This window comes from Mastigoproctus giganteus, chromosome 10 (assembly GCF_048544385.1).
Source record: "Mastigoproctus giganteus isolate SK-2022 chromosome 10, ASM4854438v1, whole genome shotgun sequence".
NCBI classification, from domain to species: Eukaryota; Metazoa; Arthropoda; class Arachnida; order Uropygi; family Thelyphonidae; genus Mastigoproctus; species Mastigoproctus giganteus.
In genome coordinates, this window is record NC_143584.1 from 194,916,557 (window position 1) to 194,938,953 (window position 22,397).

At 37.0% G+C, this 22,397-nt stretch overlaps 1 protein-coding gene across 1 annotated transcript in view; it reads left to right on the plus strand.

Moving 5' to 3' along the window:
* Roc1a (Regulator of cullins 1a) overlaps positions 1-22,397 on the plus strand; it is a 74,440-nt gene that overhangs the window by 23,126 nt on the left and 28,917 nt on the right. The window contains exon 4 of the mRNA XM_090382581.1: positions 20,206-20,276. Within this exon, the coding sequence (XP_090238707.1) occupies positions 20,206-20,276 (71 nt within the window). The remainder of the gene's footprint in view (positions 1-20,205; positions 20,277-22,397) is intronic.

The following is a 22,397-nucleotide window of genomic DNA, read 5'->3' on the forward strand; positions in this document are numbered from 1 at the left end:
GCCTCTACATGCAAATGGAATGGGCAAGTAAGCGTCAATGCCTTATTATGGGTGATTTCAATTTGCCTCTAATTGATTGGAGTAAATGGGAAGGAAACTCGACATGGGGAACAAAATTTTTAAACCAACTAGATGACTGTTATTTGTATCAACATGTCAGGGAAAGTACTAGAGAAAAGAATATCCTAGACCTCATCATCACACATGAATCAGATGACATAACAGGGCTGACAGTAGAGGAACCAGTAGCAGGAAGTGATCACGGAGTTCTACGGTGGATGATGACGAGAGAGGTAGCAGAAGTAAAAGGCAAAGGAATGGGTTTTAATTTCAGAAAAGGAAATAACGATGCCTTAAGGTACTACATGGCCTCTATTAACTGGGTAGATATCGCGCAGAGAATGAATACAATTGAACTGTGGTACGCTTTTAAAACATTAATCACAGATGCCTTGAATGCGTATATACCATTAAAAAAATACTCCACGAGGAGGGTTCCAAGTTGGATGACTAGTGAAGTTGCCGCATTACTTGAGCAGAAAAAGGTGGCATGGAAAGGTTACAGAACAATAAAAAGTACTGAAGCCTATAACAGCTACAAGGTGGTGTGTAATAGAGCCACAGAAAAGGTTCGACAGGCAAAGGCAATTTATGAGAAATCACTAGCAAACAGAGCAAAGAGGGGGGATAAAGAATTCTTCACATATATAAATGCCAAGAAGAGCAGGACAAACCAGATCGGACCTTTATGTAAGGGAAAGGGGATAGTAATAAATACACCAGCTGCCGTTGCAGATGAACTCAACAGTTATTTTGCATCAATATTTACAAATGAAAAGCCTTTTGTGGCAAAGGGAAATTGTGGGAGCGAAGTTAAAAAATATGTAATTAATGATATTGAAATTTCGCAAGATTATTTAATGAAAAAACTTTCGAGCCTACAGACCAGTAAGGCTCCTGGAGTTGATGGAATATACCCTATAATCTTAAGAGAGGCAGCAAGCGAGTGCATTGAACCATTGAGGCTAATTATGCGAGCATCATTAGACTCTGGGGAGATTCCCTTGGATTGGAAAAGTGCAAATGTATCTCCCATACATAAGGGTGGCTCTAAAAGTGAAGTTGGAAATTATCGACCTGTCAGTCTGACTTCAGTAGTAGGGAAAATCATGGAGGCAATGATCAAGGGTGGAATTCAGGATCATTTGGATAGATGTGAAATTCTCAAGGATACTCAGCATGGTTTCGTAAAGGGAAAATCATGTTTAACAAATCTGGTTCGCTATTTCGAAAGGGTCACTCACGAGCTGGATTTAGGGAATAATTTCGACATTGTTTATTTAGATTTCAGCAAAGCTTTTGACTCAGTCCCACATGAGCGGTTGCTTTATAAGCTGGAACAGGTTGGAATCACTGGGAAAATCCTTAGATGGATAGAAGGATGGCTTCAGGGCAGGAGGCAGAGGGTTGTGATAAATGGCTATTCCTCAGATTGGGTTGATGTAAGAAGTGGGGTTCCCCAAGGATCAGTATTAGGACCACTGTTGTTTTTAATTTTCATAAACGACATTGATGAAGGGATAAAGGGCGTGATGTCTAAATTTGCAGATGATGTTAAAATTGGGAGAGTAGTTAATGATCACTGTCAAGCTGAGCTTCTTCAGAGAGACCTAGATAGACTTCAGGAATGGTCAGAAAAATGGCAGCTGTGCTTTAATCCAACAAAGTGTAAGGTATTACACCTGGGAAACAGTAATCCCAAAAAAACTTATTCACTTGGTGGAGTTCAACTAAAGCCAGTACTGGAGGAAAGGGACTTGGGTGTTACGATACGGTCAGACATGAAATTCTCTGAGCACTGTAAACAGGTTGCAAGGAAGGCCCATGGTGTCCTATCGATGATCTATCGAACTTTTGCAAGTAGAGATAGGGACGTGATAATCCCATTATATAAGGCTTATGTTAGACCACACTTGGAATACTGTGTTCAAGTATGGAGACCGCACCTGAAGAAAGACATCGAGCTTCTTGAAAGGGTGCAAAGAAGGGTAACTCGCCTGGTGAGATCGGCAAAAGGGCGTCCTTATGAAGAAAGACTTCGAATATGTGGGTTGCAGAGTTTGGAAACTAGACACCTTAGAGGAGATTTGATTGAGGTGTTTAAGGCTCTGAGAGGCATCAGTAAAATGAATGAGCACAAAATTTTCAAGATTATAAATGATGCTAGAACTAGGGGACATAAATTCAAGTTACGGGGGGAAATGTTTAGATTGGATTGCAGGAAGTTCTATTTTAGCCAGCGAGTTATAAATTACTGGAATAAGTTGCCTTCATGGGTGGTAGAGGCCGACAGTTTGGGGAAATTCAAAGGTCATCTGGATAGTACTTTCGGGTAAGGGAAGCACATGGGATGATAGGTTTAATTTCCTTTTTATTTTATTTTTTTTATTTATTAATTATTATTATTTAGTTATTTATTTATTATTATTATTATTTTTTTTTTTTTATCATTGTTTTGTTCGGATTTTTTTTTTTTTTTTTGGCTGGTGCAGCATAAGCCATAGGCTTTCTTGCACCATGCGGCCGTTACTAATACTAATACTAATACTAATACTAATAAAGTTAAATAAAAAGTAAAGAATTGCCAAAGAAAGAAACCATATATACCACAATTTCTTAGAATTAGTTTACTATCTTATAGTACATAATGTTAAATAAATATGTTTTCTGTACTAAATTTTTTTTTCGTTCTTAAGGACCATTGTTATGTATAGGTACTTTTCTTTTTTTTAAGAACATATAGTACTTAGTACCATGCATGGGTTGAGGGTTGAAAAGATGAAACAAGATATAACTTCTTCTTTCATCATTAGAATTGAACTTTTGTAGATTGTAATTTTCAGGAAATACATATGAAGGAAGGTTGTTCGAGAAAACAGAAGTTGAATGAATAAATGAGTAAGAAGAAAAGTTGGTTCTTTGAGTTTGAACTTGGACATTAAAGGGTTGTTGACTGGTTTCAGCACATGTTCAGACTTCTTTGAAAGAGAGAGAGCATGAATTATAAAAGCCAATTCAGAAGAACAGTGCCCATGCAAGTATCTGTAGAAAAGGCATGCAGCAGAAACAGAAATTTGTGTCTATGAGACAGAGAGACTCTGTTACAGATGAGGCATTAATTAACCTAACTGCCCTCTTTTTAATGGAATCTAGAAGCCTGAGAGAAGTTTGGGGGGTATTGCCCCAGATGTGGGAACAATATTCCATGGTAGGCCGGATTTGCGATTTCTACAGAGTCAACAACTGTTTGGAAGAAAGGTAATGCCGAGAACAGAAGAGAAAACCCAGTTAGTTTTTTAGATGCAGAGAACGCAATATTTGTAATGTGCTTTATGCCAAAAGAGATTAGAAGTCAGAGTAATCCCCAAGATGTTGCCTAGAAATCGGAGTGTCATCGGAGATAAGCATAGGAGCAGAAGAATCCTTTTTGCGAGATATAAGACAGGACTGAGTTTTAGAAGGATTGAAATTAAGTTATCTTTGCCCCGTGGGAGAATTAACTGGAGATTAGCATTTAAGGATTTGGCAGTGGATACTCGAAGTTGAAGCTGTTTCAGCAGGGCAAGGTTTCTCAAACTGGAAGGTGAAATGCAATGTGCTATAGTCAGCAAAACTATGGATAGGATTTCCGGTCAATGGAAGAAGGTCATTAATATATGTAAGAGGAAAAGAGCGGGAGGAAGAACTGAACATTGGGTAACACCAGCATTAATGGAGAAGTTAGAAGACAGAGAGTCGTCTGTCATCACCTGCAGTGAGCAGTCAGAGAGAAAACTGGATACCCAATTACAAAAAACAGTGGCAAACCAAAGGATGGGTTTTATTTAGAAGGCCTTTATGCCAAACACGATAAAAAGCCTTTGAAAAGTCAAGAGCAATGGCTTGAGTTTCACCAAACTTTTCCATTAAATTTGTCCATAGATGGGTAACATACGCTTCCCTACCATTAATATCCAGACACCAGCCTTTAGACAAAAAAAAAAAGAGCTTTTATTGTGTCATTTAATATTTTGTGCTGAAACCTTTTGCTTTTATGATGGCCTTCAAGCTTCGTGGCATACTCTCAACCAGCATTTTATAAATGTCAGGTGATTTGTTCTTCCACTTGGCCTTTAATGCAGCCACCAGTTCTGCCTTGTTCTTTGGGTGATCTTGACGTGCATGTACCCGACGATCCAGTACATCCCAAAGTGCTCGATAGGGTTCAGATCAAGACTCTGGGCTGGCCAATCCAACTTTTCCACATCCATTCCTCAAACTACTCTGTTACAACCCGAGGCAGTATGGCATGAAGTGTTGTCTTGCTGATACAGGTATAGGCCTTCCCCGAAGTATTGGCGTAATATTGGAAGTGCATTTTCCACAGCATTCATGGTTTTGTTGATAACGGCTAATGGACCCAAGCCAAACCATGAAAGGAGCCCCATACCATGACACTCTCTCCACCAAATTTCATTGTAGAGAGGATACAATCAGGAAGGAGGTGTTCCCTTGGCATTTGCCAGACCCAGGAACGGCTATCAGACTGGTAGAGTGTGAACCCTTGACTCTTCTGTTTATAGGACTGTTTTCCACTGCTCTACAGTCCAGGATTTGTGCTCCTTACACCATGTTAATCAGCATCTAGCATTTGATGAGGTGATCAATTCTGTTGAACGTGTATTCTTGCATGCCCACTTTTGCAATTGTCTGTTCGAAGCCCAGTGTGCATATTGATAGCAGGCTCTGTGATGTGTTGCATGCATAAGACCTGTTTCCCCATCCATGGATGGGTGTCCGGATATTAATGGTAGGGCAGTGTAAGCCAGAATATCACCAGTGGAATGACACTGACAGAATCTACACTGGCAATCGTTGATCAGATGAAAGATTTCCAGATAGTTTAAGAGTTAAGTGGTTAATTGATTTCTCCATTAGTTTAGAAAGAATAAAGTAATCGCAATGGAACGATAATTGGATGGAAGGTACCCACTTTAGGAACTGGCTGGATATGAGCAAATTTCCAAGAAGGAAAAACACCTCTGGAATAAAAAAGTGAAAAGACGACACAAAACAAGAGTAGGTTCAGGGACACAGGTTTTGAGAACAAGTGGAGAAATACCATCAGGACCTGGAGCTTTCTTATCTTCGGATTCATCCAAAATTGTTCTGATATCCTTTTGATGGAAGACCATGGGAGGTATTGAATGGAGTGTACTGGGAATGGTTTGAGGTGATTTACCAAGATCATCAATACATGAGTTGGAAGAAAAATAGGATGCCAACAGGTCAGCTTTTTATCTTTGGCTGATGTGGGAACAGAACCATCTGGTTTTGACAGAGGTGGGAACAGAGATGGCCAATAGCTTTGGCAAGAGACCAGAATGCTCGGTTACCATTTGGACAAGAAGCAGTTTTCTACTCTTAGCCTGTTCGAAATCTAGTTTGGACTGAATAATCACTGCTTTACAAAGTATAAATAATACTTACTAATAATTTTTATTATTACACAATGTCGCTTATAAAAACGTAGTACTGGAAATATTTTATAATAAAAATTCAGAGAAAATAGGCTTAGTGTTTTGTATTAAAAATATTATGTTGTGAATGGGATTCGCGATAAAAAAATATTACGTTTAAAGGGGTTTGCGAGTAAAAAAGGTTGGGAACCACTGGTTTAGCAGATATATTTGCATTGTCTGTAAAAATTATCCCATGGTTCTGAGCTGGATATCATCATTCTTCTCTTTCTTGGTGTTCCCCCCCTCTTTCTCTTTCTTGGTGTCCCCCCCTCTCTCAGGGTGCAGCATAAGCCTCAGGCTTCCTTGCACCATATGGCTAATAATAATAATAATAATCAACCTGGTGTGCTGCAAGCACTAACCAAGCATTCCACAAAAGGTTCCACTTATGAACATTTTAATATTTTGATCCACTTTAAAATAAAAAGGAAATTCATTTGATATAGCTGAAGTAAAAAATTCTTTTGGTGTAAATTAATTTGAAAATTTGAATTATTTTTCTAGTCATGAAGGCAAAGTTTTTTTTTTTCTGCTGAAGGTGAATGAACAAAAGTTTTATATTTAAGGAGTTGTGTATATACGCATGTATGAAATGTGATCAAAACAATCAGGGACTGAACTAATATTTCAGAAATGAAGCTTACTGGCTATTTGGATGGATCTCCTTTGAAGTAGTCTTCTTACTGTGTACACCAGTGTCTGATTTTGCAGCTTCTTGAGCCATTTCTGATAGGTTTCTTTGGAATTTTCAATAGTTCCTATGTCACATTGTGAATAATTTCCTCAGTTATTCCAAATCTGTTATCTTTCATTGGGGCTATAAGTTTGAGAAACAAAAAAAAATTCAATGGAGAGCTAAATCTGGTAAGTATGGTAGTTCTTTGCTTATATTGAATATTTTCTGTGATAAATAGAGTAAGTAAGGTGCAGCCATTATCAACCCACTGCAGGGTGGAAGCCTCCTCAACAATTCATGCTGAGGGAAATGGACCATAATCTGCCACGCTGGTCCAGTGCGGGTTGGCAGATCGACCGTATTCAGCAGTCAGGGGCTTGAACCCCGGTCTACTCAAAGAGCGTGTGCTACTGCACTCCCGCTCCTGCCCACTCAGCTACGGAGGCCATTTGATAAATAGAAGTGAAAAGTAAATGTAGTTACTCCTTATCAATTAGTTACTAAGACTATGACTTTATAGAATACTTAATAAAACTGCATACTTTACATTCTCTAAACTTTGCCATTTAGTTTAATTACAACTGCATAATATTTGTTACTTTTCTTCCCATATATTTTTTTTTTTTTTTTAATCTCTTTTCTTTGTGTATCACTTTCTTCAGAAGTGATACCATGTTTACAAGTCTTACATAATAGTACATGCAAAGCATGCATGGACTGTCCAAAGCTAACAGTACTGCACTAAAACTACATTTAATCTCAGAATTTCTTTTTATATATAAATTTTTTGGAAAAAAGAAATAACTTTCTTTATTTCTATTTGTCCAATTTTTGATGAAATTTAGAATAGCTCGGCAAATTTTTAAAAGGTCCAAATATAAAATTTACTGAAAATCTGCATTAGGAGTTAAATTGTTATGCACAGATGGGCAAACGTTGTGAAACAGTAGGTGTTTATGCATGTACAGAGGTGGACAAAATAATGGAAACACCTGTGATAAGAGTTACAGGCTTACACTAATATGGTGTTAGGACACCCTTTGCTTTTACAAAACAGCTTGTATTGTACATGGAATGGATTAAAATAAATCTTGAACTGTCTTAAGAGGAATATTGGACCATTCTTCTTGGAGGTATGTTTCAAATTGTGTGAGTGAAGAAGGTAGAGGAAGTCTGCTTCTTGTTCTCCTCTCCAAATATGCCCACAGTGACTCAGCAATATTTATGTCTGGTGATTGTGCGGGCCATGGGAGATGCTTAGTTTCAGTTTCATGCTCCTCAAACCAAGACTGGACACATCGGGCTGTGTGTGTATTTGAGCATTATCATCTTGAAACATGGCATCATTTTGTGGAAAACAATGTTTGTACCATGGGATGAACCTGGTCACTTAGCATATTAAGGTATTCACTCATATGTGATGATAGAACCTAAGGAATTCTAAGATATTGTTGCCCAAGTCATTGTTGAACCATCTTTGATCTTTGACAGTTGGCACAAGACAGTTGCTTTTTTGCACTTTCTTTGGCATTCACCAAATGTCTCCTGATGTTGGGAAAAGTGTGAAGGATGATTCTTCTGAAAATATCCGTTTCCAATCATCATACGGCCAGTTTTTTGCTCCTTACATCATTCTGTCCTCTTTCTAGCATTATCATCAGTAATGAGCAGCTTGGGAGTAGTGACTGCTTATAAATATCGGCTTCGTGAAGTTCTTGCTGAACTGTTTTGCTATAAACTGGATTGCTGAGACTCTCATTAAGTTCTGAGCTTATTTTTGAGGTGGCAGTTTTATGTTTTCAGGCTACAATTCTTTTCGGTATCTGGTGGTCTCTTTCAGTCAGCTTCGATTTTTCTGTCATAATTCGTTCTATCAGATTTTGTTTTTCTGTAATTAATGCAGAAATCATTTTTGATACAGTTTCTCTGGACACATTAAACAAATTATCAGTTTTAATCACTGATGCCCCTGCTAAATATGACCAACAATCTAATATCTTTGAAATTTAGATACGTTGTCCATTTTCTTCATGTACTTTTTTTATATCATATCTAAGTAAACATAGCTTTATCATCTTTCCTTCACAGTACTATCTGCAAGAAACAAAACAAAAAAAATCACTACGTGTTAATAAATATGTTATACAAGGCATTACAAAAACTACTTTCATATCAGCTGTTTCCATTATTTTGTCCACCCTCTGTATATACAAACATGCCTGAATTTGAATATGAATGCCCAATGCTTGTGTCTTGGAAATTGTATTTTATGGCAATTGAGCATGCCCTTGTTACAAAAGAATGAAGAGAAACTATGTGAAGAGAATTAGGGCCATGGTCCTGTTTAGTGGAAAGTTGTTTCTCTGTAATTATTTTGTATTAGTGCTAGTAATATAAGCTGTTTTTTTTTTTTTTTTTTTCCTTGAAAGAGTCTCCTTGTTAATAACTGAAGAAGACTATTGAGTAACCACTCTTTTAGTGCAGAACTAATAAAATCTTCTTTAACCCAAAAGTTAAAGAAATGTGTCATGAGACAGTCCTTTCAGAAGTGAAAATATCTGTAATATTTTATCACAGTTAAAAAAGACTAGTTTCTAAATTTGATTGGTTTTCTATAGCTCTTGATGAATCTGTCAGTATTTCTGATACGTTGCAAATGTTCATTTGTGATAATTTTGAAATTACGAAGAACTAGCTTCGGTACATGGTATGCATGGAACACCAAGGGGCGAGAACATTTTCTAGAAAATGAAAGACTGTTCTATTTTAATCTTCATTGGAAGCAGTAAAAGGGCTTTACTACTGATGGTGGCAGTGGCAGAAATAAGTGTAATGCAAGCAAAGGATTAGTAGGATGAATTTTTAATGCAGCTGAAACTGTAAGCTCGTCCAGACATTGTGGCATTATCTATCAGCAGGTGTGCCAGAAAATCATTGGATATACTTTTTTGATTACTCACTTTCTTCAAAAAGATTGAATAAGAGTAACCCAATGTTCTGTATCACTGCAGTTTGATAAGTTGGGATACGGTACTGCTGAGATTTTGACATTTGAGTAAAAATGAATGTTTTAACTGATAAAACATGAATATACGTGACACATATAATTTAGAACATGAATGATTATGACCACATTTACAGTGGAAATTAAGAGATGCATTTAGTTTAATAGCATTTTAAAGGACAAGCTTAAAGAAGAAAATCTGAGATTTCTAAAAATGTCATTTTGCAGTCGTAGGTAGTACAATCAGTTATATTCATTACACTGCAAATTAAATTGCAGAAATCTTCAGATATTCACTATTGAACAATACAGAGTTTAAAACCAAATTTGATACAGTTGTGGCTGGCAAGAGACAAATATCATAGGTCACATTAATGTTCTGGATAATTTTCACCTTTCACTAATTTCAATTCATATTTGGTGGTGGTGGGATGGAATACAGCACTCTCGATTAACCAGGACACTTCAAGACTCCAAATAAAAAAAATCGGAAATCATAAAATTCAAGTAATGCCTATTCTGGTTATAAACAGATATTTTGTAAATCGTTAATAAATGACAAGTGGAATTATAAGTCGTCATTGGGAGATTAGTGTACCTGTTATCTTACAATCCCCACTGTCGTCACATCTGCCACTCGAAGAAAAGAGAGAGAGAGAGACCAAATGTTTAGTTTGTTTTAGTGCGTCGTGTCCCATCGCAAAGCAAAAAGATAAATTTTGTTTCGTTATTTATGTCAGGGATGTTGGAATTTTTTTTTATAGTAATTTTTTTTTTTGTTTAGAAATCTCGAAAATGATGGATAAATGGAAAAGAGTTGCAGTTAAACAAAAACTTAAAATTATTCAAAAGTTTGAAAACGGGGAATCTGTTAAATCTCTAAGAAATCATTATAATAAGGATATATGAAAATGGCCAAACATTAACAAGTATCGCGTGGAATTCAGATTTGTCAATAATAATATAGTAGCAATATGTTATTAGTCATTCCCGAGTTATGTAAAACTCGACAAAGTAAGAAGTCCTGGAATATATCTCTTACATATGTCGGGGACTTTTGTATTTTTGGATTAACCGGGAAATCGAAAGTCTACTGTATGTATACAGTAAACCCTTGCTAATCTGGTTACAGTTAATCCGGATGTCAGATAATCCGGATCGAAAAATGAAAAATTCTTTTCACATCTGAGTACTTTGAAAGACACATGGGATATAGGAAGACAGATAAAACACCCTGACTGTGCAGAGAGAGACCAAACAGACATTACATTGTCTTGCATGTTGTTGTTCAGTATTGTTGTTGATTGGTCCTAAAGAATTGAAAAGTGAAATAAAAAGAAAACACGTTGCTTTAACTATCATTAACAAGCTCAAAGTGATAGAACAACTTGAAAATTGTGTTCCTGGAAAAAAAATTGCCGAAGAATTTGGTATTGGCCAACACACTATCAGAAATTAAAAAACAAAAAGAATCTATAAAGATATTTGCTTTAAAATTCGATGTGGGAAGTGATAAAAGCAGTGTATCAAATAGACAGACAATAAAAAAAGCCAAAAGAAGTATCGTTGGAAGCAGCTGTATTTAAGTGGTATTCAGAGCAATGATCAAGTCACTACTCTGTGGATCAAGTGGCATTGGAGTGAGATGCCAGCACCATCTGTAAATGTATAAAAAGACAATACATTTGTTCATCTGACAATGGATAAATGTATTGTCTTTTTATAGTTTTTAAGTAAAGACCTTTACAATATATTTTTTTTTTTTTTCATCAGCACTACCTATATTTTTTTTATTTATTAAATTTTCCATTTATTTGTGTTCTAAATTTTTGTTCTTTTAAGGTTATCTTTTGCTTCACTAATCCAGATTTTTGCTTAATCCAGATTAGCAAGAGTTTACTGTATATTCATACACACAAAAGTTAAACTGTGCACATATTGAAGAACTTAGCCAGCGGGTGGTTGGTTGGTGGAACAGACTTCCATCCCTTGTGGTGGAGGTTGATAGCCTAAATAAGTTTAAGGCTCAGCTGGACAGGTATTTTGAACGAACAGAGGGGTGATGTGGAAGTGGGTTTTTTTTTTTTTTTGGCTGATGCTGCATAAGCTTGCTTTCTTGCATCAAATGCCTCTACTAATGCTAATGCTAACTTCCTCAAAAATCATAATTTATACAGTTCAGTAAAATTCTTTTAATATGAAAATATTGTGATTTGTAGGTTAGGTACATCAAATTTTTTAAAAAAAATTTAATGTTGATACTCTGGCCTGCAAGAAACAAGTGGCCCATTTATGAAAAAGATTGGAACTCCTGCCTTACAAGACCTTGTTCAATAAGATTATGAATATCATTAAGACATTTTAATTTCGAAATTTAAAGTTATAGTAAAACAGTTAAATGGTTTTCCTACACATTTATGATTTTTTGAATAAATATGTTATGACTTAATATTACATCACAAAAAAATATAATAAATAAATAATAAAAAATATATATATCCTCTATCTTGATTCAAAATAAAGGTTTAGTGCTGTTTAATCATACATGTTGCATGCTTAAGTATACGGACAGTAGTAGTAGTAGAGGCATGTGATGCAAGAAAGCAAGCTTATGTAGCATCAGCCAAAAAAAAAAAAAAAAAAAAAACATTTTCACCCATCCATTCACTCCAAAAGTTTGTCTAATTCTGCCTTGAATTTATTTAATCTATCAACTTCCACAACGACAGATGGAAGTTTGTTCCAGCAATCAACTACCCACTGGCTAAAGGCAAATTTCCACACATGTGTTTTATAAATGTCTTTCCTCAGTTTGAATTAATGCCACTTCAGGTTCGTAATCTGAGAAAGAGGCAGAATCCCATCAGAATTGAGCCTGCTCAACACATTCAAGGCCTTGTACACCTCGATCAGATTACCTCGCACGTGCCTAGTCTCTAGACACTGCAATTTGCAGACCTTAAGCCTTTCTTGGTAACAGCAACACTTTTTTTCCATTCACCAATCTTGTTGCCCTTCTCTGTGCTTGTTCCAGCAGCTCTGTATACTTCCTAAAGGCCTCCAGACCTGTAAGAAGTACTCAATGCGTGACCTGACCATTGCTTTATACAAAGGGATAATCACCTCCTTTTCACTACTACCAAAATTCCTGTATAACATTGACAACACCCCATGACCTGCTCTGGCTGCACAATTACTCCAGGTCTTTTTCATTTTCTACCACCCTAAGTGTAGTATCACACAGTTGATATGTTTCTCTGGGATTGCTTCTACCCCTGTGCAGTACTTTGCATTTGTCGATGTTAAACTTCAGTTGCCACTTCTCAGCCCATCTGCCCAACTTTTCTAGATCCTGTTGCAGTAGCACACTGCCAGTACTGTCATTATCAACCCTGCCAACCTTAGTATCATCTGCAAACTTTGATATTAAGCCTGATATACCTTCATCAATGGCACCTCCGTAGCCAGGTGGGAAGGAGCAGCAGTGTGTAACACACGCTTCTTGATTAGACCGGGGTTCGATCCCGTCACCACCAAATACGGAGGATGTGGAAATGTCAGGGAATGACCACCGCATATTCCCAGAGCAATATGGCCTTAGTTGCTAATGCTCCTAAAAACCAAATAACTAACAAACAAACCTTCATCAATATCATTGATAAATATACAAAATAACAGTAAGCCCTACACTGAACCTCGGGGGACTCCACTAATAACATTAGTCCATGAAGAGCAGCGTCCATTGATTACCACTCTCTGTCTTCTCCCACTCAGCCATCCTTTTATTCATTGTAACAACTTGTCCTTAATACCATACTGCTCTAATTTCTAGTCTTCCATGCACAACATTGCCAAAAGCTTTCCTGACCTTTATGATATAAAATTATTTTTTGCATCCAGTTCTTTTGTAACCACATAATAGTATCCATTAAAATTTGTCAGACAAGAATTCCCCTTAACAAACCCATCCTGTGTCTGAATTATTACTGCAGTCTTGTCTAGATGATCCTGCATTGCTTCTTTAACCAGTGACTCCATTGTTTACCCCAGAGCAGATATTAAACTAACACGCCTGTAATTATTTGTGTCACCCTTTGATCCCCTTTGTGAATTGGGGATACATTTGCACATCTCCAGTCCGTGGGGACTTCCCCCTTCCCCCAAGTCCAAGGATGCTCTCATAATTATGGTTTCTTCCTTTGGCACCTCCTTTAATATAACTGAATAGATCCCATCCGGCCCAGGTGCCTTATGTTTAATTTCAGCAATTTCTCCTCCACTTTGCTCTCAGTTATTACAAAATAATTAAGCTCCCTGTTAAGAGTTTAATAAGCTTCTGTCCTCCTTCTCTACAGAATTCCTCGTTTGAATGTAGCTGTAAAATGCTCATTTAGTTTGTCAGCTATCTGAGCAGGATTATCAACAATCAAACCATCAATATCAAGTGGACGAATCTGTTTCATCCCCTTCCTTCTAGAGTTTATATAAGTAAACAGGTCCTTGTTGTTTTTCTTAGCATCCTTTGCCAAGGATTTCCTATAATCTGCTGTAGTGGGCAAGAAAAGCTTGCCTGACCTCCTTTGTGACTTGATTACAAACTAGCTTATATCTACCATAGGCTTCTGTGTCACCTGATAATTTATATGCATCCCATGCATTTTTCTTCTCTGCCATGAGTCTCATTAGTTCATCTGATATCCATTTAGGCCTAAACCTTGAACAGTATTTCTTAATCAGTATGAAAAGCCTAGAATTCTTCTCATTTAGAATTTGCTGTTGGTAACAGTTAGTCCCACTGTATAGAATTTAAAAACTGTCTGAAACCCCTGTAGTCACCTTTATGAAAGCAAAAACCCTTCCCTTTACCCCTGATGGTAGTAATATCTTTAAGTAAATCCCACATCTGTACACTGTGATCACTGCCACTCCTGGTTCCTTTATCTGCAAATTCTTAATGCATGAATAATCACTGCTGATAACCAGATCAAGGGTAATATTACTCCCTCTGGTTGCCTCTCGAACATGCTGCTGCAGAAAACAGTCATCGAATAAATCCACAAAAGTCTTGCTAGTGTGCAAGTGACCAAACCACAAGTTCTAGTCAATATCTGGGAAGTTAAAATCCCCCATTATTAGGCATTTTGATTTACTGGCCCATTTACTGTACTCAATACTGTAATGAGTACAGTTGTTCATTGTACTCATTACAGTCATTAGGCCTATAACACACTCCCACTCTCATTTTTGCTTTCCCAGTGCTTATGTCACACCAAACTGACAACATTGCACTGTCCATCTGTGTCAACTGAATGCACTTCCTTAGATTTTGTGTTTCTTGACTAACATCATAACCCCTTCTCCTTTCCATTTAGGAAAGGAGGAGGGGTTATGCTTTCATCTCTCTCTCTGTCTATCCTTTCTGTACACTTTGTACTCCCAAAATTCCAATTATGCCTTGCTTATATCTGTGTGACACCATGTCTCTGATATCCCAACAATATCTGCCTTTGATGTCTTGACCAGCACTTCAAATTCATTAAATTTATTTACTGTACTCCCAGCAGTGGTGTACATGGAAGTATACATACACCTATTCTTACTCTTAGTTACCTTAACACAGCCCATGTATTTATTTGTTCCATGATGACTCCCACCAATCCCTGAAATCCCCAGCACTCCGCTCTCCAGGTCATTGCTTATTCTAATATAAGCAGTTCAAAAATCGGTTTCATGTCTGTCTGTGGCTACTGTTAATCTTTTAGTCTATGAATACCCCCAACCTAGGCACCTCTGTAGCCAGGTGGGCAGGAGCAGCAGTGCGTAGCACACACGCTTCTTGATTAGACCGGGGTTCGAGCCCGTGACCACCAAATGCGGAAGATGCGGAAAGGTCAGGGAATGACCACCGCATATTCCCTGAGCAATATGGCCTTAGTTGCTAATGCTCCTAAAAACCAAATAACAAACAACCAACCTGACACTGCCTTGATAGCATGAGCAAAGACTCTTGCACCCCTTCTGTTTAAGTATATCACATCCCTGTAGAAGCAGTCTCTCCTGTTAACAAGCACAAATCACGCTGAAAAAAATTCCACCCCCATGAGCCTTGCACAATCTCTCCAGGGCCGAATTGATTGACAAGGCTCTCATTATGTACTCTCTTGTATCATGTCTGGGCAGAATTGCAGACACTTTCAAATTTTATCCTAATTCATGACTATTTTTCAACACTAACCTGTACTTGTTAAGTAAGTCTGCAGATCTTTTACTCATAGTGTCATTAGTGCCAACATGTACAACAATATCACCTTTTGTTTGTGCTCTTAAAAGATATCTTCTCTACATCATCGACTTTTGACCCGGGCAGGCATACTCTGGTTGTATTCCATCTATCCTTTTTACACAATATATTACCCATCTCCCTAAAAATGGAGTCGCCAACAATAACTAGCTTCTGTGGGACTAGCATATTCTGCCTTGGAGATTGCTGCTGTGTTGCGTGATGCACAGGAGTGAGCTCTGGCATTGAGTTGGGCAGCTGAGAGCTTGATGGGTCCCAAACTTTAATACCTTCGAGGGCATCTACCTGACTCTTCAAACTTTCATAGTGTCAAGAAATTAGGTGACAACTCATCAGAATGCTGAGTTGTCACATTTCTTGACACTCTCTGCACCTTGCACACACAAAGACATCCTCCTTGACTAGATCATGTTCTGTTCCAGAAGGTCTGCAAACATTTCACAAGTCGCACATTTTTTTAGGCTGCGATGTATTGGAGAATCGTCCCCCTCGGTTCTCCCCAAAGCCACAGCACTCCTGCTACTTTGTGCCCATTGCTTTGCTGTTCTAGTCTGGGGCATGATATTCAATTGAATAATATTGATTAACAATGAGAATTAATAAGATTGATTAATTAATTATCAATACTACACTATCTAATAGATTCCTACAGGCAATGATACTTATTATGCTGTCTAGTTTTACGTTAGAGCCACCTATTTACCACAATTAAAAAAATTTTAATTCCCTACCACTCACTCTATATCATAACAATGGCGGCAAGATTCAAACAAAACAACGGCTTTACGTATATTGAGTAGTATCCTACAAAATCTCTATCTAAATTAAAAATAACAAGGGTAACTAGGACTATAAAGCTACTTATAAAGTATGATACAATATGACAATTAAGTGAATAAAATGGTAAAAGTTTTCAAAAAACTTATATTTCTTGGAGCTTGAGATTCACTGCTTTCACTTATAACGACACTCAACACCAGTTCTTGACTTTCAGACGTGTCTGAAAATGAACGTATGTGATAGACTTGCAGACTTCCATCAGAGGTAAAGGGAAGGGTTTTTGTTTTCGTAAAGGCGACTATGATGGTCTGAGACAGTATTTAAATTCTATACAGTGGGACCAACTGATGATGTTACCAACAGCAAACTCAAAATGGGAAGCATTCAAGGAACTAATCTTGGAGGCTACCAGGCTTTACATATCAACTAAGAAATATTGTTCAATGTTTAGGCCTAAATGGTTGTCAGATGAACTAATGAGACATGTGGCAGAGAAGAAAAATGCATGGGATACATACAAATTAATGGGTGACATGGAAGCCTATGATAGATATAAGTTGGTCTGTAACCAGGTCACAAAGGAGATTAGGCAGGCAAAGGCAGACTACGAAAAATCCTTGGCAAAGGATGCAAAGAAAAACAGAAAAGAGTTCTTTACATATTTAAACTCAAGAAGGAAAGGGATGAATCAGATTGGTCCACTGGATATTGATGGTTCAACAGTTGAGGATCCTGCTCTGGTGGCTAACAATCTAAACAAGTATTTTGCATCTACATTCACGCATGAGGAGTTATTCAGGAAGGAGAATGATGTAGGTAAAGTAAACATTGGCAGTGAGCTGGATGATTTTGTAATAACTGAGAGGAAAGTGGAGGAGAGATTATTGAGGATAAACATAAAAAAGGCACCTGGGGTGGATGGGATCTATCCAGTTATATTAAAGGAGGCAGCAAAGGAAGTAAGCAAACCCCTAGCCATAATTATGAGAGCTTCTTTGGACTCAGGGGAGGTACCCATAGACTGGAGATGTGCAAATGTAACCCCAATACATAAAGGAGGATCAAAGGCTGACACAATTAATTATAGACCTATTAGTTTAACTTCTGTTCCAGGTAAATTAATGGAGGCACTGGTTAAAGAAGCACTGCAGGATCATCTAGACAAGAATTCAGTTATAGCTCAGACGCAGCATGGTTTTGTTAAGGGCAGGTCTTGCCTGACCAATTTGATTGGATACTATGATGTAGTCACAAAAGAACTGGATGCAGGGAATAACTTTGATATTATATATTTGGATCTTAGAAAGGCTTTTGATACTGTTGCACATGGAAGACTGCTGCACAAATTGGAGGCAAATTGCTGCTATGGGTAAGGGGATGGTTGAGTGGCAGAAGACAGAGAGTGGTAATCAATGGACACTGCTCAACGTGGACTAATGTTATTAGTGGAGTTCCTCAGGGTTCAGTGTTGGGTCCGTTGTTGTTTTCGGTGTTTATGAATGATATTGATGATGGGATATCAAGTTTAATGTCCAAGTTTGCAGATGATACAAAGGTTGGCAGGGTTGTTAAGGACACTACTGACGCTATGCTGCTGCAACAGGATCTGGAAAGGTTGAACAGATGGGCTGAGAGGTGGCAAATGAAGTTTAACATTGACAAATGTAAAGTACTACATATGAGAAACAGTAACCCCAGAGCAACATATCAACTCTGCGGTACTACACTGAAAGTGGTGGAGAATGAAAAGGACCTGGGGGTAATTGTGCAGGCAGATATGAAGTTCTCTGAGCAGTGCAGACGAGCTGCAAGAGTAGCTCATGGTGTCTTGTCAATGATATACAGGAATTTTTCTAGCAGGGATAAGGAGGTGATTATTCCCTTGTATAAGGCAATGGTTAGGCCACATCTTGAGTACTGTATACAGGTCTGGAGACCTCATTTCAAGAAGGATGTAGAGCTGCTGGAACGGGTACAGAGAAGGGCAACAAGATTAGTGAATGGAACAAGGGGTTGCTGTTACGAAGAAAGGCTTAATTTTTACAAATTACAGAGTCTGGAGACTAGGCACCGGCGAGGTGATCTGGTAGAGGTGTATAAGGCTTTGAATGGTTTGAGCATGCTCAATGCCAATGGGATTCTTCATCGTGCTCAGAATAATCACCTCAGAGGGCATAAATTCAAATTGAGGAAGGACGGATGTCGGATAGATGTGCAGAAATTTGCCTTTGGCCAGCGGGTGGTTGGTTGGTGGAACCGACTTCCATCACTTGTTGAAGTTGATAGCCTAAACAAATTTAAAGCTCAACTGGACAGGTATTTCGAATGAACGGAGGGGTGAAATGGGAGTGGTGTGTGTTTTTTTTTTTTTTTTTTTTTTTTGGCTGATGCTGAATAAGCTTGTTTTCTTGCATCATATGCCTATGCTAATGCTAATTATGAGGTGGATACTGTTTTCAGAGAGCCAAAAATATTATTAAAATTCCTAATTATGGTATAAATTTTTAGTTTTTTTTTTTTTTTTCTTTTACCTCTGGCAGTGGTATACAAAGTATTTTTAAACATTTAAAAGCTACATTTGACATCAAATATAACCAGTAAAATTAATCTTAAATACTACTCATTAAAATTCTCAAATTCACATTTGCTTGGTTGGAATGCTGGAATATTAGAAGCACTTTGCAGAGATTTCTCTAGTTGTGGTACAAACTGATAGCCTTGCCTTGAATGATTGAAAGACATTATAATTCCCTTTTTTTTTTTTTTTTTTATAATGTTGGTTCTGCCCATAATTTTTATAGCTATAAACTTTCTTTTTAATTTCTGGAAAATTTTTTTTTTTTTTTTTTTTTTTTACTTTTTAATTCTACTTGGAGTAGATCAATATTTAAACTTTAATGGATTGCTGTACTTATTTGTTTCCATATTTTAGTTTTTAATAATATTAAATATTTAAAAATTATTTTGCACCTTTTTTATTTTCAAGAAAATCAAATTCATTCTGTTAAATTTAAAAAAACAAACGTTAGAGGCATAAAATATAAAGATGAAATTATTAGTCTCTTCCATTTTCAGTTTTAAAAACTGTTAAATGCATTGAAACTTAAAACATGCACAGGAGCATATATTTTTACTTATTTTGTGTATGAATAATTTAAAAAATATGCATATATTAGATGCTTTTATTCTCTTCCATTCTCAAATTTTTTTAAAAATTTATTTCACATTTTGCACACTATGAAGCATGCAAAATTTTAGTTTTATACAAGTTTTTAACTCTCTATCCTGAGTGATTATTGTTGCTAACTTTCTTTTGTTCTTTCTTTGATCATGGGAAGGTTGGAGAATTGCTATTTTACTGTTCCTGGTTGAAGATCATCATATATTTTAATACGTATTGATGGGAAAGTTTTAAAGGTCCTCAGTTTTTAGAGTTGGGTGTCATTTCATAATGTAATTTCAGTTATGTTTATATTTTTTCCTTACTTTTCTTGTGGTTTAAAGATTTGTGTGATTTCCTGTGGGATGTTTTTTTTTTTTTTTTTTTTTAATTTATTTATCTACCATTTTTTTTAGTTAATCAGTTTCCATACATTTATTGTTCATAATAAGGAGCCAAATATGCTAAAATCCTAATGTAAGTTGCATTTGTTCTGTTCTACGTATATAGCTTGTCACAAAAAAAAAGAAGCTATTTGTTTGTTTTGCATCAGGCTTTCTAAGTTTTTGAGACAACAGGACATATTTCTTCTTTGAGATTTTAGTTGTTGAAAATAATAAGTGTTTAATTGGAATTTTTGAAAGAATTTCTACAACTGAGTAAGTTGATACACAAGCAGTTATGTGGTTTCAGATTATTTCCATTAACTTTTTCTTTTTTCAGGTATAGAATGTCAAGCAAATCAAGCTTCAGCCACTAGTGAAGAATGTACAGTTGCATGGGGAGTTTGTAATGTATGTAAAATCTTTTTAAAATCATGATAAAATTAATGTACTGTTTGTTAATATAAGTACAATAAAAATACTTAATTTTTACTAAAATAGCTTTCTGTAACTGTCTACATTTGGGTTACCAACTACATTATAAAGTTAACATTATAATGATAATTCACTTAGTCTTAGAAAATTGTAGATTTTCTGTTGAATTTATAATTTTCATATTCATTTGAATTTAAGAACATAAAATCTTAAATTTCATGTAGAATAAGTGTTTCTTAAGCTTTCTTAAATTGTCTGAATATAATAATAGATTTCCTCCTTTTTAATTATGGAAGGGAGGGATTTTCTTAGTCATATGTTGAGAAAACAAATATAAACTGAATATTTTCAAAAATTTCTGTTCTACTGTATAATACAAGGTGACAAAAAAGTAAACACATTTGGGGGTTCATGAAATATTAATCAGTCTGACAATAAATTCTCAAATACCAAATGCTAGATAAACTGAAATTTTTTATTTTATTTAAAATTCTCAATGAGATATTATTTCTGTCTTATTCACTGGTGGTGGGGGGGGGGATTGTTAAAATGGCTTCATTTTAACACGTTAACAACCAATTTGCAAAGACAAGTTCAGTGACTAATGTGCAGTGTGACTTGTTCTTGTTACAAAAAGGACTTGCCATAACATAAGTCCGTTTACCTTTGGTAAGGAACTCGGGAGCAAAGGCTATATTTTCAGAGGGAAGGGTCTAGTTGTTCCTGCACCACTAATGAAATAGTGTGGTGTTTAAGAGAAATCTTTCAGTAAAGCCAGCAGTAGTCCACTTGGGGGCAGATATGCCCTAAACAAGAAGCTGTTGTTTTTTCGATAAGTGTTCACTTTTCAAAGCTTTACAAGTTGCAGAGTACATGCATACATGGTCCTTGAGGTTGTCACAGGCATTCTCTCAGATATGTCAAACAAGTGCACTTGCTACCTGGGAGTCTAAAACGCTGATGGAACTGATATTCAAGTGACACTCAAATCTAGCGGATCCAATTTCGGCAAAGTCTGGACGGTCTGTGTCAGCCAAATCTTCTGCTTGCACCTTCACGATGGTGGGATTGTTAGTAATCCTGGGTATAACCTCCATCTACAAGCACACAGTGGGTGACCACCCAGGTGTGAACCAACGTAAGCAGGGGTCGAGGTGTAGCGCCCACACCACATGGAGGAATGCCGTACCTCTGTGTTACCAGGCAGTACTCGGTGTTAGATGACTCATCAAGTGGGGCAATGCCACCACTTTGCTTATTGGAGGCTTGAAGTTGTAGAACCCATGTTTAGTCTCCAGAGCTAAGTTCCAGTCAACCCTTCCGCATCTTTTCCATCATGCAGTATGATTGATGACTTTTGAGGTTATGATGAACATTGTGGCGAGATCCAATCTTCCTTACATTTTGAGGGTACAGCTCTAAAACTGTGTTTGCAGCCCGGCCGCTAGTTAGTACACCAGATCGAGCCTATTGGTAACTCTCTAGGAGGCTTCCGGATCAGCTAGTGTATAATCTTGCTACCTCTACACTGCCAGATAGTGACTAGAGGGAGTCCGAGTAGTCTCTATGCAGGGATCATTGTCAAGGCCACGTGTACGCCTTATCCAAAAATTTCATTACTTCATACAGCATTTCCACTTGCACTCTGCCAAATCCTATGTACTTTTTCTGACAATCTCAGTTATCAGTTGATTCAACTACTGCTCATCTCAGTTGCACAAATTTTTCACTTTACGATTCCTTTCACCTCAAAGGTGGTACTTGTGCATATGTCCATTGCGATATTCCTTATCAGAGACTTGGTAATTTGGAGTCTCCTCTTTTCGATCTTCTCTGGCTTAAAATCTCTCTACCTCATTGTGTCAAATTCATTTGTTGTCTCTACCGTTCTCCCAACTCCACTAATCACTTGGAGCTCTTTGACTTCCCCTCTTTTTAACTTGACTTTCTCCAGTCCAACTTTCCTAACAGTGAGGTAATTTTTCTTAGTGATTTTAATGTTCACAACTCCAGCTGGTTGAGATGCTGAAGCTTTTGCAATTACTAATGACCCTGCACAGATTGTTCATTTACCTACAAGAATACTGGAGAATCCTA